This window comes from Parambassis ranga, chromosome 12 (genome assembly GCF_900634625.1).
Source record: "Parambassis ranga chromosome 12, fParRan2.1, whole genome shotgun sequence".
NCBI classification, from domain to species: Eukaryota; Metazoa; Chordata; class Actinopteri; family Ambassidae; genus Parambassis; species Parambassis ranga.
Window position 1 is genome coordinate 8,503,147 of NC_041032.1, and position 17,123 is coordinate 8,520,269.

Sequence of the window (17,123 nt, forward strand, 5' to 3'; positions counted from 1 at the left end):
TTAAGGCAGCATCTTAAGCTCCTGCCACACATGCAGAGATGTTGCATAAAATTTAATACGTTTTGTATCTGCACAAGCTTTTCTGCTGACCAATAAATAATCCTTGGATCAAAGCAGAATAAAAACATGACATGAATTTTCAATCGATGTAAGAGGGATGCGCTTACATATGTGGGCACCGAACCCATGTAATCAGTGACAGTGGAGCAGAGTGCGGCAGAAACACCAATAAGCAGTAAACACGGGGCCTTCGTGTTTCCAGAAACTTGCTCTTTCTCAGAGGCTGGTGACAAAGCCACAAACTTCTGTGTACTAACACATCGTTGCAGGTTCCTCATGCAGTTTTACATCACGCTCTTCTTTCTGGTTGTGCATGCTGTGTTTAAAATAACACTTTTTTAATAATTCTCTGTAATTTTACATATTCATGATGGGAAGTTCAAAAGAACACCACTTCTAAGAATAGTTTAAATGACACTTCATCATTTAGACACACTAATGCATTCACCACACTTAAAATAAACACCTTTTATAGCTCATGCATGAGTCGTCTTTAGTCTAAAATTGAGTATTAGAACCTGTCACAACTCATCAGAGACCAGAAAATGATTCAGAATCACAAAACACCATTTAAAGCATCATATGTACCACTGTCAGTGTTGAAGTTGATGACGGGATGTGTCACTTAGAAGGTTAGGAGGTGAGGAAAATGTATTCACCTGGGTGCAATCTGTAATTTCACCACTATATGGTGCTATATACTGCACCCTGATCCGTTTTATCGAGCTATTCATCCTTATTTTTGAGGGACATGCTAACATAGAGAGGTATCAATATTTTGGATGTTAAAGATATAATTAGTTCTGTAGCTTTGTTTCTGGTGTATATATATATAAATATCAACGATTCCTTTTAAAACAATGACTCAATGTCCTTCTAGGCTACAGCTTTTGTTTACCAATTTCAAAGAATTCTAAACATGTTTGGCATGTTCATTACTCATCACAGTGGGTAAGGATGGCTGATGTATGGGTTTGCTAAAACATGAACAACAGCATGTTTCTTCTTCCACTGATGAGAGCCTCCATGCGGCTGACCTTTGACTGGTTATTTACTCTTAGTCATGGTGCGGCTCAGCAGAATCTCTGTCAGTCATATGATCCACACATATAAAGTTATTCACAGCTGGTGGATAATTGGGCAAGGGATAGGGGAGATAAACGGGAACCAAACGTGCAGTTCCAAGGCAGAAATCATAAATCATTCAACAATACGTGTTCATTAACCACAGACTGAGAGATAAGGCAAGATAAGACAGTAGGTATATTATAATAGGAACAACCCACAAGTATAAATGAAAAACTAAGTGCATGTTTTTTTATTGAACAATACAGGTTGAACTTTATGCAAAAGCATATAAAGTTTAATTCCATGACAACAAACCAGAGGGAATCTAGAAAAAAGTGAAGAGAGTGTGTCACCCCTCATCCCTGAGATGTTTTTATTCATTAACACCTAAAACAACATACAGTAAGGTGTATAGATTTAAGAAGTGTTGGTTCTCTGGACTTTGAGCTCATACAATGAGGAAACACAGCTCAAACAGGAGGAGGTAGCACACAGTTGGTTTCAAGTCTCACTTTTGTCGTGACTTGAGGCAGCATCTCGTTTTAAAGCAATATGTAAACACCAGTGAGGATGCATTTAGAATTTAGATTACATGCTGTATATGCAAACAATTAGACTCAAATGTACATCTTCATTCATAAATCGTGTTTATAGTCATGATCAAACAGCGGGTAGCCTTCATTTGTGTGAATATATCTGTAGTATTTCAACATGCTTTATGTGCAATATGTGTTAGTATATAACAGAATTTCTTTGAACCTGTTGGCTGGGGACTTTCTGTGTGGAGTTAAATACCAGGAAAGGTTCACTGAAATGCTTTACAAAAATATATAAATACTTCTGAGGGTTGAGTGCTAGTGGCTGGTTTGTTTGGGTACATTTATGTAAAATCAGTAGAGCAGCTGAAGTTCCTTTAAGCGAAGAAGCCATGGCAGAAAACAGCCACACATAGAAGGATGATAGCATTGATGTTGACGACGTTCCTCCACAGAGGCACCTCTGTGGTGTCCGTGAGCTTCTTCTGCAGCTCGGCCTCCTCTTCTGGAGTCAGCTTGGCAGCTTTTTTCTGCTCCAGTCCACAGAAACACATGACTGCCTTTTTGCAGAAGCCGGGTTCCTCCTCTGGTTCTGCAGCAGAACAAACAAAACCAACAAATTAATGAATGTATTAATGCATCTTTCTCATGAAAGTGTTTGTGCATTACCTTCTATGTCCATACTGTTGGAGTCTTTGTTATCAACCCAGTCATCCTTTTCAAGGTCCTCCCTCTCCTCTGTGCAGTTTCTCAGGCTCCAGCACAGACGATACAGCTATTAGAACACAACACAGTTTCAGAATCAAAGGATGACTTTGTATGCAAAACGTTACATATTTCAAAACTTCCGCAACATTTCCTGCAGCCTGCAGCCAACTAAATTTGGCCAGAATTGTCAGATTAAAAGAAAGTGCCCTCACCCTTGCATGGTGTTTGTATAGCGTGTTGTAAGCGTGTGTGGGATTGTCTTTCTACTGCAAACAGTATGTCAATGACTAGCCTTATCTCTTAGTAGGTACATACATGTTTGTCGTTGATGGGTTTGGTCATGAGTGAGACTCCCAGTATGATGATGCAGGACACAACAAACAGGATGATGGCAAAGTAAAGGTAGTGAACTCCACATATGATGGTGGGACAGTTACTGGGGGCCACACAGCTGCCAGTCCCGAAGGCAAACTCCGCGATCATTCTGGAGAGGCCAATCAACAGGCCAATAGTGAGGCCATAAAAGGCACCCTGAGGAGAGAAAGAAAGAGGAAAACATTAACAGAGAAATTCTGGATTCTGGATCACAACGAACCAAAGAGGAAACTCACAGACTCATTGACACGTTTGCAGAAGATGGCAAGCATGAAGACTGCTGCTACGGGTGGTGTGAGGTAGCTGGTGATGGACTGGATGTAGTCAAAGAGCTGACCGCTCTGGGCTGTCTGCACTACAGGGATCCATGCAATGCTCACACCAATCAGGACCAAGATAAACACTCTAGTGGAACACACAGCCAGGAACCGTTATGAACTAATCAATAACCACAGTGAACACATCCTCAAAAATGTGGGTTTTACCTGCCAGCAATCATCAGTTCCTTTTCACTGGCGGTGCGACGGATCTTTGTGTAGATGTCCATGGTGAAGAGAGTACTGGCGCTGTTGAAGATGGAGGTGAGGGAGCTCATCAGAGAGGCCAGCATCACAGACAGCATAAGACCTCGCAAACCTAAGGGTTTGAAGAAGAGGACAAGTGTGGAGGCAAAAACCTGTCATTTCTATTCACAGGTCAAAGAAGAAATCCACCCACCATTGGGCATGAGGTCCACCACCAGTTTGGGATAAGCGATGTTGGTGCAGCCCACACTGGCACCACAGTATTTTTCACATTCAGCCGGTTCCACACAGGCCACCACATCTAGAATAAATAAATCCATCATTACACCTGTGATCTGCACAAACTCCAACAGTACAAACATTCCAATAACAAGCTCACCTGCATACAGGATCCTGCTGATCATGCCGGGGAAAACCATGAGGAACATTGGCAGCAGCTTCAGGTAGCCGCATAAGATACAACCACCTTTAACATGGGAGAGACTCTTGGCAGAGAGGCAGCGCTGGACGATCACCTACAGATTTGACACAATCAACAGTACATTTCAGAGGGCGGTAAGCCACTAAAATTTTTGCTTTTTTGGTGTTTTTTTGTACAACTCAGTGATGTTTTACCAAAATTAATGAAAATATGAGAACAAATGCAACATTTTGAGAATTACCAGGGATGTATTTATTCTTATCAGCATCATAGAAAGGTAATATAGCTCGTACGGTAACCATAGTTTGCTTGCGTTTGCTGAATGTCAACATTATGAATGTTTACTACCTCTAACTAAAAGCCCTTCTCTTACAGTGGGCCACCTCAGCCTGAGTGAGTCTGGAAAGATAATGGTGAGTAAGTGTGTGTACAAATGTTCTGGAATCAATTGAATGAACCTGTTTATGACTTTGAATTGCTGTTAGTGGACAGTAAAAAGCCATTGGCACCGCAGAATTACAGTAGGCTATCCACAACAGTTCTGTCTGTTAGCTTTACTGACCTGATCAGTGCACCAGTACCAGGTGGCCTGGATGGTGAGTCCAAACACCAGGCCAGGCCAGGGCAGGTCTCCTGTTGTTGCACTTCTAAAAATGTGAAAGGAGTCTGCCCGAGGCTCGTAGCAGCTAGCACTTATGTTACGCGTCAATGTGGGGATGGCATTCATGTAACGCTCCTGGAAGCTTTCAAAGTCCCCGACCTCATTGAAAGCTGAGGAAATTTAGAGGCAAGTTGGAGACTCTGACAGGAATGATCTAATGAACAATAATGACGACAAAAAGGAAGATATGATATTACCAAAGCCCATAAGTATGAACGATCCAACAATCATGATGATGGTCTGTAAGGTGTCAGTGTAGATCACTGCAGCCAAACCACCTGGAATACAATAATCAGATCAAATGCTTGTTTGTTTTTAACACCACAAACAAAGCTACATAACTAAGAAAAACTTCATCACTGTGTCATGCACTTGGTTCTTTCCTGCTTATCCTATATAACCTAAGTTAAGGCGTGGATGCATTATTACAGAGCAGCAGCAGAAGGTCTGCCCCTGTTACCTTAGTCCATGGGTAATTAACTACAATAACTCAGCAAAGATAAACTACCCATGATGAGTGTCTGAGATGTGTGTGTGTGTTTCTACACAATATGGCCTTGACAAGACTTTACCCCCCAATCATGAGGCCATTCATAGAGATAAGACTCCTGGCTGTAGTTAATGGTGAAATACGCTGCGCTCAGTGGAGAGGGAAGTGAACTAATCCCGAGCACAGACCTGTAACGGTGTACAGCGCTGTAATCAGCAGGAGCATAATAACAGCAAGGTAGATATTCAACCCGAGAGCCTGATTGATAAAAATGGCTCCAGAGAACATGTCTGCCTGTGTAGAGAGGGAAATAAATGCATCAGTTGATTCAATAATATAGAGAAAGATATACCGAATGCACCTGTCACAGACACTTACTGAAATCTTGGTGAAGACATAGAGGAAGAGGGAGAGCACAGAGAGATAGATGCGAATACGTTGCCCTCCAAACCTCTTCTTCAGGTACTCGGGCATGGTGACCACCTACAAACATTCACAGCTTTTAACAATGAATACACACACAGATATTAGAAAAACATGAAGCCAGCAGGCAGCCTGTGTGTTGGATTTACCCCAGCTTTGATGTAGATTGGCACAAAGAGCCATCCCAGAATGACAACTACAATGAGAGCCTGAAACATACAAGGTGAAATCATTAAGGCCACATCCGCTCCTGTTTTCCTTCCATCTTCTACAACTGTCTTTGTAATCAGCTCACCTAGCAGAGATAAGTGTAACAAGTCATGAACACATTTGTGTAAGAGGTGATAATGGAAGAGCTGGCAGATTGTCACGATTACTCACATTCCATTCAAATCCACCGATGGCTATTCCCGAGGCTGCACCAGTACCAGCAATCCCTACGAAGTGGCCACTGCCAATATTGCTGGCAAACAGTGATGCTCCGATCTGTGGAGAGCATATTACGTTTGTCCTGTTCTCTTTGTTTAGCTGATTATGTGATTATAGTAATCAATAATTTACACAATCTTATATCTCTTAAAAACAATAAAAACTTATTGCAGGAAGATTTTAGTATCTTTTTGTCTATTCTGAGCGGGACCATACCCACCGGCCACCACACCATACTCCTCCCTGCAAGGAAGAAGCCACCTACAGTGGCTCGGTTGGTGCGCACCATAGCCTGCAACAGGACAAAGCCACACTTAATCTGTTGTTTCAACTAGCACACTGCTTAGAGACAAAAACAGATAACAGATAACATAAAAGAAAGAAATCTGCACATAAATATGTATATTTTATTTTAACTAATGTACTGTACCAGGTTGCTGAGTTTGTGATTGCACAATATTAGTCCACTCCACTGAAATCTCATTTTAAACTGTTAAGTGCTGCCATAAAAATTTAATAAAAAATATACACAAGAAGACATCTTTTGCACGAACACAAAAAAAAATTATTTGGCTGATACAGGCAAAAATCTCTTTAAATTTTCAATAGCAGGGTCAAACTGAGGTGTCACATGAAACACCTTCCATAAGCACTGAACAACTCACCCATACACCGACGAGCAAGACCACCACGAAGTAAACCACAATAACAGAGATATCCGCTGCATTGTTCAGGGCCACTTTGGAAGTGTTGTTAATTGCATTTCTGTTTATGTAAGAGAATCCATAATAATCTGCAGCCATGTTGCCGGAATGGAGAGTGCAGAGCAGGATGTGTTGCTGGAGTTACTCCTCTTTGTGTGAAGTGCTCACACTGACACTTACCTTTATACCTTTGGGTACGTGTGTGTGTGTGTGCGTCTGTGTGTGATTGTGTGTGTGTGTGGAAAAAGAACAGTGAGGTGTAAACTAGGCGTTGAAATGAATGAAAAGTTTGGATGCCCAGATAAACTTTGGTGCTGATGCAGGAATGTTAATGTAAAAATTTGTTAAAATGTGTAACCTTTTAGCAAATGCTGTTGTTAATCATCAACCTACAAGGAAACCCATGTTAGAGAGGAAGGAGGTGTGATTTTTTTTTTTTAACAAAGGACCTTCACATAGGCAGTATATATTTAAATTCAGTTTTTTCAAAAGCACAGAAGTACAAAGCTCTGGTGATATTTTTGGATGTTTATATCCTTTTAAATTACTTTAAATACGTTTCTCAATCGTATAAAATGTCTGGAGGTCAAAGGGTGGCCTTCACTTTTGATCATAATACGGAAGTATTTTCTTTTATGACACTTACAAAGAACGTAGCATGCCCCCACCCCCCACATACACACACACACAGTGAAAGTTAACAAACCTTCTTCATGCATGTCTGTTTGTTTGTGTGTTAATTATTAGTGTCAGTGCAGGTGAACTGTGGGTCAAACATGACAAATCACAAAGTGTTTTTTTTATTTATCATATAAGCTACAGCAACAACAATGTTCATTGATGTCTTTTTGGTTTAGGACAGAACAGCCCTAATTCCAAAGGCAGGTTTGGAAAGAAGCTTCATATTGTCATCAACAAGAGGATGGCAACACTATAAATTCTAAAAGAAGTGGCATCTAATTACATTGAAATGTCACATTAGGTTATCTCTGTAGTTGTATATAGTAGGCTATATGTAAAAATATCAGTGTTACTGACCAATATGGTGTGCACAAGTATAAATGCAGTACTCTAAGCAGCCACTAGGTGTCTCTACAGTACAATAAACTATTATGCTGTGCTGAGCTTCCACCGTATTTTGTTTAGCATTTGATAGCCAAACCATACAGCAGGGTTAAAAGCCACCCAGTGATGTTTACTGGTTCAGTGTCTCCTCAAGGAAGGCAGCTCCCGCCCTGTCCATGAAGAAGAGGGTACACACAAGGACTGCAGCAGAAACATGGGATATGATAATTAGAACTCTCAGTAAATAAGAGTATTTATGTAATTAAATCCTGTAATTAAATGGCCTTGAGCAATCTTCATTCACAACAACGCAGCCATCTAATCTAGACTAAATAAGCAGTTACTCCTTTACTAAAGGCTGTTGTATTGAATTGACTAGGTGCACCATCTCATCTGTTTATGTTAATTAACAAAAATGTGTATCTATTAATTTTCCTTTACCTCACATTACTGTTCCATCCATCCTGCACAATATGTATGTAACACTACCTTAAACGTGATGTTGACCTGCATGCCTGTGTGTCTCGAGTGCTTCGACCCAGTGAATTATCCATCCATCCAATGGTGACACACCCAAGGTTATAGCGCTCTGGTACTGCAAGAGCTGCGTGGAAAGGGCAGAGAGGAGGAACTGAATCCTAAATATATAATTTTTGGTAAATATGAGCAGAAATTCAACAGTTTATTTTTATTTATTGAGACAGGAATACAGTTGAAAAATTATGCTTATAGGTTTGCAAAGAAAAGATTAATTAATTACTTAATTTGTCACATCATCTCTAGGTGTCCACTCCAATAAAGTACTGCTCTATGCTGCCTTGCAAAGGCAAAATGAGGTAACTACTGGGAGGGCAAAAATGTGGTGTTGTTTCAGGCTTTGCATTTTTGATTTTAGGCCAACCCAACCATCTGACCATTTAACCTTCCGCTTCATGTGCAAAGCGATGACACATAATGTGTGAGTGCTGTGCTAGTTATGCATACATAACACACAAAGCCTCATAAATTTAAATGAAATAAAATAACAGAATAACAGTGGTTAGCCACAAATTAAGCCTAAATGACATCACTTTCTTTTCTGTTGCAGGTTTTATTCTTGAAAATTGTTGAATTTTTTGTGTCTTCATCTTATTTCCTATTTTATTTTGGTAGGTCTCTCATGAGTTCAGTTACTTCCTGGCTGGCTGATTGAATGCCCTGCCCTAATTATCTACACCTGTGCTCTCCTTGTGTGCTTAGTCCACATGCATCCAACGTTTTTAGCTTCTTTATTAGCTTCCACCTTAAGGCTTGCTTTAGAATTACTGTAAAAACTAATCTACACTGTGTAACACTGTGAGGGCAGTGAAATGCAGGAGGCTTAAACATTCAGAGCATTGATTGAGACTATAAATGTCAATAAACATTTTGTGACGAAGGCACTAACCAGCACATCATTCTACAACAGTCAGCACAATGTGAGGAAAAGATATAGAGGAGTGAGATGGGACTTAGACTGGTACTGTTACATATGGCTGCTTGAAATCCTTAAATGGGGACAATCAATATTCACTTGAATGAGAATCAATCAGTGGAATGAGGCCATGCTCTATGGGGATTAAAGCTTGGTCACACCCTCTGGTTTCAATCCTGATTTTTTAACCAAAGAAGAGGCTTGGGAGACAAGGTGAAATTTCTGCACTTTGGTGTGGTGGTCCTGTTTATATTACTTTTTGTTATAGTGGAAAAAATAGACAAGTACATTTGTCAATAATGGTAGAATGTTGTGTGGAAAATGGCAGCATGTCTTCACAAAAACATCACATTTGAATGATAATACACCCATGGAACCTATGGATGCATTGCCCAACATACAACATTGTGTTACGTGTACACTGATCTGACACTCGGAAATTTTTCTTACTGTCTTTACTATCTGTAAGGTTCAGGAAGGCCTCACTGTCTATAGCAGTGAAACAGAACTGCAGGCCTGGCCTCAGAAGACAGACGAAGAATTCATCTTGTGACCCCAGCACCAGTGAGTGTTCACATTTACATCATCGCTTTCATTTACAGTTTTCTTGTTTCAGTTTGATTCCCATCCATTCATATAGATTGTGATTTGCAGTTTTGAATGCTTACATCTTCATTAAAGACAAGAGGTTGTTGAAAAGTAGGTGCAGTCTTCCATTACGTAAGGCTTTATCTCTCAAAGAGGTCCAGGAGGACAGGTTGGCATTACTGGGCAAGGGTCCTCCTTCTAACAGCTTAAAGAAGCGGGCTGCTTGGTTTAGATGTGGCAGAGAGAGCCTGTAAGTACCATCACTACACAGTACACTGCACTGTGTCAAGAGGCAATGTGTCACCATGGATGAGAAAGAACAATCAAAACAGTGAAAGCGCTATGAGCCACCGGCTCCAAAGAAAGCTAAAGCTGGGATGTAAAGGGAGTCCTGCCAGTGGTTTGCATGGAAGGCTGATAAATGAAGTCATTTAATGTCCAGAACAGTGGACATAGACACGTTTTTTTCCTGGATTTGGTACCATCAGACTGCATCTTCTTCCTGAAGATGCAGAGGGGGCTAAGCAGGGTGGACATTTTGACAGTTATGACAATTTTTTATTCTGCTGCTGTGGACCATTTTCTGAAGGACACTAACTTCTACATAGAAGAGATATGAAAGCTCCGTGTCTACCTGACCAAGAGTGTTAATGTAGGGTAGAACTGTTGTGACTCCCTTATGTCAGCCATGAAATCAGTCCTGATTTATTTGAAGTGGATGGAACCAGACTGTGTAAAGCTGAGACAAATGAGTATAAAAAGACCTAGGTTAGGTGCCATATAACTGCTAGATATGCATCAACAAATTACCTTAACTATTGGGGCTTCTCTACTTTGCAGTTAGACAGCAGTGAAAACAACATGGCAGGGTTCACTTACAGACCAGACATAGTTCATGTGGTTCAGGAGTTGTTGTTGTTCAGAGCCTCATTTCTGGGCAAACTTCCATATCCTGCAACAGAGGCGCATTGTAAGCAAAAGTCATGACAGAGTCTAAAAGGTTTTCACCCAAGGAGCTGTTGATGTCATGCAGGATGGTACAGTAGATATGGGTGACGGGAGCACTTCAGAGGCCCAGTCAGTGGAGGTGAGGCTCCCCCCTGTATGTCAAAGCTGCAGTTCATGAGCAGAACTGTGGGAACTTGCTGCTTTTCTATCAGTTGTTCTAACACTGAGCTGTAGGAAATGGTTCCTGAGAGGGACACGAAAACAATGTGGAAAGAGACTACAGGAATTCTGGACTCTCAAACACAAGAGCGATGTTATTTATTGGAACGGAGTCATCATTTAATTAGTTGCACCTGTAATGTTTTCAAATCTGTGCTGCAGAGATGTACCACAAAACTTAAAATTCATCTTAATTCCTCATTATCAATACATCAGGAGAGCATTTAGTTTGTCAGTGTATGATAAACAAATAAAGACATCATTTTCATTTTCATCAACAATGCTACTTCATTTTAATGCATCTAAATGCATCTATTAAATCTAATAGATGAGCTGGAAAGTTCAAACATTTATACTGCGTGGTGACGAAAATAACAGAAATCACATACTTAAAATTGTTTGTCATCCACAAGGTGGCACAGTTGTACAGCTCTGCAGAAAAATGCTGCATTATTGTGATGTGCAGAAAAATAAACATCAGACAAACATAATGAGATGATACATTGTGATCAATTACAACCAAACAGAGCTGCTTTAGCTGCGGTATTTGATCTTGGCCAAAAAAAACAACACTCAGTTGTGGATTTTTAGAGATTTTGTGTGTGTATGGACAATACCTGCTTTCTTATTCTCGTACACTGTATATCTATGACTTTAAGTGTGACAAAACAGATTAACTGTATCCTAATTGTTAAAAAAAATAATACAAACATGATCAGTGTGTTACTAAATGGAGTTTCCTCCATATGTGCTGCACTTTCTTTATAAAGTAGAAACACATTTTTGACACATAAGCTGTGTAAGATGTGTCAATGATCAGTGAAACTGATCTGAACCCGCAGGCTGACAGTGTCTTAACGATAGCTTAACGTCAACAATGGCAGGTTATTTAATGGTTGCACGGCACAAATGAATCAGTGCTAATCTGAATAACAGTCAAAACCCTCCACTATAGATGGTTTATATGTGTTTGTTAAAGAAAACATAATGAGGAACAGAAGGTTTGGTTCATTGTAGTGACAGAAAAGTGACGGTTATGTAGTTTATGGTTGGGATGTTAGCTCTGTCCACATTCAGAGAGATGCTTTTAATCAGAATCAGAAATACTGATAAATACTACAGAGAGATTTCTCTCTCTTGATGTTGCTGCATCCCAGCGTGGCAGACCCATTTCCTCCAATCCTCTCATCCACTCCCTGTGGATTATAACCTGTTGCTGTCAAGCACCCATCAGCTGGAGCTGCAGACATTACCTGGCAGCTTAATTATAAATTTTTCCAGAGGCCAAGAACTCAATCAGTACCTCTAATCAGTGCTCCTGTTTGACCCTGCAAGATTCCATCCATCCATCTGTTTGTTTTTACCGAGCGTCAGCCTGTGGTGGTAAGCAATGTGGTCCTGATGTCCCGCCCTTCCCAACAAGGTTTTGGAGCATCAGACTTTCTAAAAATATGCCTGTGAACATGTCAAAAAGAAAAAGAGAGAAAAAAACAAATAGATGGGAAGCTACAATAAAAACAAATGTTTATGGCAGTAAGGAAAGCATTTTGTATTATTATTAGCTGAGGATAAATCAGGGCTAAAATGATCAGAAAGGTCAGGTTAGATCATGTTAGTGATAAAGCATTAGAGGCATTTTTAGACTGGTGTAATAAAGTATGACAGGAGGGCAGATTGCCCAGAATTTGGAAGCCAGTAAGCCTATTAATTATAGGTGGATTGCTTCTCTGAAATCATATCTTTGTGATCTTTGTGAAGTAATGGAACATATGACAACCGAAGGACTTACAAAGGCTGGAAATTAATCATGTCTTTAAGAGGTTTATGAAATGGAGGGTGACCATGGAAATGGAGATAAATAGAAGCTTAAATTGGGAAATGGCTGCAGCTGTGTTCTTTTTATGGACGGAAATTAGGATATAAAATCATTTTTACAACAGTTTGTTCTGTTCAGGAGAGGACAGTGTTCTTGTCTTCTATTAGAAAAGTGAACAGTGGAGAAACAACAAAACAAAACACTGTCATTTTGGTTACTGCTGTTCTGTGGCTACATCCTTCATACACTCTGATGAGAAAATGTGCACCAATCGTCCACCAATCGTGCTAGATCCTTTAGTACTTGATGTTGAAAGTATGACATGCACCTGGGTGACCAAATCAGGGTCATGCCCTGATAAGTGACACACGAGTTCACTCATACAACAGCAGATGCACTGAACCTGTCAGTAAAGAGAATACAGTATGTGTTTGTCTTCAGCATTGCAGCAAATATTATATTTTCACAGTTCTTTCCAAACAGCCTCTAAAATGGTTAAAATGTGTTAAGGAACAGAATAACTTTACAGATTAGGCAGAAATTGTGGCAATTAAGGAAAGATAACATTAAGAAATATGAACAGACGACACGTTGTTCCTCCACAGTTCTGAGAGCTGGACAACAGTTCAGTACAGAGCAGGCTGTTCAGTACAGCATGGTGCCAAGATTTTTGAAGGGTTTGAGATGAAAAGCAGAGATGTAAGCAGGCTTTTCAGATATGCTGTCAAAGTTGAAACAACTAGTGTTTTAATTAAGTAGTTATGCAATTTCTTGTGGTCGTGTGAAAAACTGCTTGTAAATGTAAGAGCAGGACGTTAGATCAAGGTAGCCAAAAATGGCAGAGAGGCTTGTTGCAGATAGGAGACATTTGAACATTTCTCCCCACCTTCTCTGCCTAAGGACTCTGAGCAGAAAGGATCATGGTTGTCTTTTTGGTGCTCTTCTGCAGTCAGCCCATCCTGTGTGCATGTGAGGGCATGTGGTTCCAACTTGACCAAATCTATGCACAGAAACTACACCATCAACAGACAACACAATCAATGAGGAGGCAGTAGCTCACTGGGGAATAAAAGAAATGCTTCTTGTGCTAGTGTTTTAGAGATCAGTTCCTGTCGCCCATCTTTGGTAGGGCTGCAGTACACTTTCTTTGTTTGTCTCTCTGCATCAGTCTGACGGCTCCTGGCTCATCTGCAGATGGCTCTGAGGTGGGACTTGTATTGCAGGCTGGCAGCCTGCTAGTGTGATGGAGGACTGGTGTGGTGGTGTTTGTCTGTGTCATCTATGAATTCAGTGTGTTCCGTTGTGCTGTCGGCTTGTATCTTATCCATCTGCAGCATTTGTTGTGCTTGTGTTTGTATTGCAGCCACTAACATGGTAGGACTCAGGATACAGGAGGATCCAGTGACTGATGATCTATGAAAGCCAAGTGATTGTGTTGATGGCTGTAGCTGATGATGAAGAGGCTGATCTGATAATTGTACAAAATGTGTTGTGTGGCTGCTCACATCCAGGTAAATCCTGAGTTACAGCATCTGGACATCATCACATGCTTCCGCAGTTCAACTCATTAGAATTCCATTTGAATGAATGGACTTCAGCTGAAATTGCTTGGCTTGGGCGCAAAAGGATTGATGCACAGGAGTCTTTCTGACTACGTAAGGCAGAGCTTCTAGGCTGAAGTAGCTTTATGTGTTACCTTTGAAGGATGAAGTCTCTTTTGATTGATTGATGATTAAGATTAAGGCTACACAGGTTAGTCCTTTTACACAGGGTGTGTGGTCTCTTGGAACGTCCGTAGAACAACAAACAGGGTCCTAAAAGAAGGCTGCGCCAATAGTTTTAGAATTTAGACTGAACCATGAATGGTCTGGAATAACTGCCGATATTGTTGTGTTTCCACATGTCAACCAACATGTATAGCCCATCAGCTTGACTCCAGTCGTCTGCTAAGTGCTCTTTGTAAGGTGCCTGTTCTGTCCATGGAGATTTGTCCATTTAAAAATATATTAATTATTTAAATCTTTAGGTTGTTAGGGTAAATGTGACAAAGCCACAAAAACAGCTGACTGGCTGTGGTTCATTACATTGCTGGAGCTTCTTGGAAAAAAACACACATTTGGCAATACTTTGTTACTTAATCTTTCAGGGGAACTGCTGCATTAGACACAATCCAGTTCCCAAGTCAATAAAACTATACACACAAATAACAGGTGCTGCTGGAGAAAGCAGCCATAATAGAAGTCACATGGGTCAGGAAAAGGTTTTGTGCAGAGCAGCAGCTCTAACTCAAAGACAGATGGTTCACAGCCAGATGTCAGGGAGGGGTTGATAATATTCGTCAGGAAGTAGATCAGATCAGCAACTATGGTCCAGGACAGGGAGAAGGGAGTGGGTTCATAAGGGCAGAAGTTAAATCTGCACATTTTTTTCAGGACTTCATTTAGGAATGGTTGAGAGAGACATTAAGCTCATGTTGAAGGGGTCAGAGGAGGAGACAGTGACCAATGGTTGGCCTGGAGGATGAGTCTCGGCTGTCATCTCACTTTTACGAAGCGACAGCAGAGGGAGGGGGGCGCTGGGATGAGAGGAGAGGAGAGACTAGTCTGGGTCAGAAGCAGAAGACTGGATTTAAAGTGCTAAATGGCAGATTTGCCAGCAGATAGAGGCAAAGAACGGAAGAGATGAGTTACTAAACCTCTTCCAAGAAAGCCAGACTTGTGGAATTTTTCCCCAGCTCCCAGAAGGGTTGTCCATTTGATTCAGTAGGCGGTTTACAGCTAAGGAGCAGGTGGAGGTCAACGAGGAGCTGCATAAAGGAGGAGTGAAGAGAGGTGAGCTGAGGACAGAGGGAAGCAGAGGTATCACAAGACATAGTGTGGTGTTAGGAAAACCGGTCCAGACAGGAGTGCAGGTAAACAACATGGAAAGGGTCAAGAGCAGCTGCACCTCTGCATTTTCTTTAAAATCCTGGCCACTGCATACATATTTAAATGAACATTTATTCACCATCAGCTGCTTAGCACCACCTTGTGTCAGAACAAGAGGAAAAATTCACCTGTAAAATTTTACTTGAACTCAATCCCCTTGTTTTTCCTCACGTCTACATACCTCCTTTGGATTTTTTTATTTAGCAGATACTCTCCTATTCTGTAACTCAGTCATTTTAATAGTTGGCACTGACTTCTACCACATGACAGTCATAAGGCATGATTTCAGCAAAACTCTCCCTTCTCAGCAGTGAATTTTATTTATGTTCATCCCTCAAACAAATTCCCGCTGTTGCTTAAATCAATCCGCAAAAGAACATTCCCATGACCTGAAGACGTTTTTCACACATGGATGAAAATTTAAGATGAAGTGATATAACAGGCAAAATGTGAATGAAAAGCCATCAGCCACACATGAGAGTGGCTGTGGTTTGCTGAGTGTTGATGTAACAACTCATTATTTGTCTAAATGTCTTGCAGAGGAGAGTGTTGCAAAATAAAGTCTGAGGATCTAAAAAGTTAAGTGCAAATTATGCGTGTAATTGTGTGTGACAGACCTGTTAGCAGACTTGTTGGGTCAGCTAAAGTTGATACACTAATTAGAGTGGAATCTGAACGCTGTCACCTCATCACACACAGGCCAAGTTCATTCAGGAGCCATTTAATTGCACACTTTATGTCTGAATTCTTCTTGCCCCAGTGGCTACATTATAATGAGAGGACAAACACTTTTTTTTATGTCATGACTTTGGACACTGAAAACGGAAGCGAAGGATTTTGGACAGGACGTTCTCTCCCAGGTGGCAAAAATCATTTGATGAACATTCACTCATATTTGAAGCTGAGACAGTCACCACCAAAGACACATTTACTACACCATGAAAATTTGCATAAGTTGTTTTATTTGTAGTTATTGTCCTTTTTATACTTCTTTTTTTTCATTGTTTTGTCTTTTGTTGAAGTGGACATCCCGTAAAGTCAAGCCTGAAGCCCTTGGCTGAGTGGTTCTCTGAACTGAAAAGACAGAGTAAGAGGAGGAGTGCAGTGGGATCTTCCTCCTCTGTCTCTCACTCTATCTTTTATCTCACTCACAGTATCCCAACTCAACCTTTTTATTTTTCATTTGTTTGAACAAAAAGTGTACCTTACAGTATATTTACACATCATACTGACTGACTGTTTAACAATTTCCACTTAGATAATGCAAGGAAGATTGAACTTTCAAAGTTTTTCTTTTACAGTCTTGTTCTCCTTTCACCCACTTTCTCCTCTCATGCTAACTTTACAGTGAGGTTTTCTTTGTCAGCATCGTAACCATCTTCATCTTTTTCATTATCATCAACATTATGATCACCGTTATTATATCGATATAACTCTTTTCAATAGATTCCTCTCTGACAACTGTACAATCGTACACAGTGTTTGACTTTTATATATATTTTTGGGAATATATTATTCAAAACCTAGGAAAAGAGGAACATAATCCCAAAAGAAAATATATTAGTATCCCAAAGTAACAAAATCATGCATGTTTTAATGTATTCTTTTCTGTAAAAACAGAACCAAACAAACAAAAAAAATAATAATAATGTAACGATGGGATCTGGTTTTATTTACAAACTGATCTTGGCACTGTTTTTTAGTTGTC

General features: G+C 40.4%; 1 protein-coding gene across 2 annotated transcripts; it reads right to left on the reverse strand.

Moving 5' to 3' along the window:
* Positions 1-1,363: 1,363 nt before the first annotated feature.
* On the reverse strand, positions 1,364-6,539 carry slc5a1 (solute carrier family 5 member 1). 2 transcript variants are annotated; one of them, XM_028417226.1, is made up of 15 exons: positions 6,361-6,539; positions 5,916-5,987; positions 5,648-5,752; positions 5,416-5,475; positions 5,222-5,326; positions 5,032-5,137; positions 4,551-4,631; positions 4,255-4,463; positions 3,651-3,786; positions 3,465-3,572; positions 3,233-3,383; positions 2,984-3,152; positions 2,688-2,903; positions 2,334-2,439; positions 1,364-2,256 (listed from the first exon to the last, which is right to left on the reverse strand). In XM_028417226.1, the coding sequence occupies exons 1-15, from the start codon at positions 6,496-6,498 to the stop codon at positions 2,042-2,044; spliced, it is 1,977 nt and encodes a 658-aa protein (XP_028273027.1). In that variant the 5' UTR covers positions 6,499-6,539; the 3' UTR covers positions 1,364-2,041. The 2 variants fall into 2 exon arrangements, with proteins under 2 accessions (XP_028273027.1, XP_028273026.1); XM_028417225.1 differs by having other exon boundaries at positions 3,465-3,786.
* Positions 6,540-17,123: the final 10,584 nt, after the last annotated feature.

What these genes read in the sequence shown, in the direction of transcription:
- slc5a1 (XM_028417225.1), bottom strand. Translation starts at nt 6,498, where the DNA reads ATGGCTGCAGATTATTATGGATTCTCTTACATAAACAGAAATGCAATT. An exon ending in GGTGGACCTCATGCCCAATG is followed by an intron (nt 3,384 to 3,464) that starts GTGGGTGGATTT and finishes TCAAACCCTTAG; the next exon opens with GTTTGCGAGGTCTTATGCTG. An exon ending in CAACAGTATGGACATAGAAG is followed by an intron (nt 2,257 to 2,333) that starts GTAATGCACAAA and finishes GTTCTGCTGCAG; the next exon opens with AACCAGAGGAGGAACCCGGC.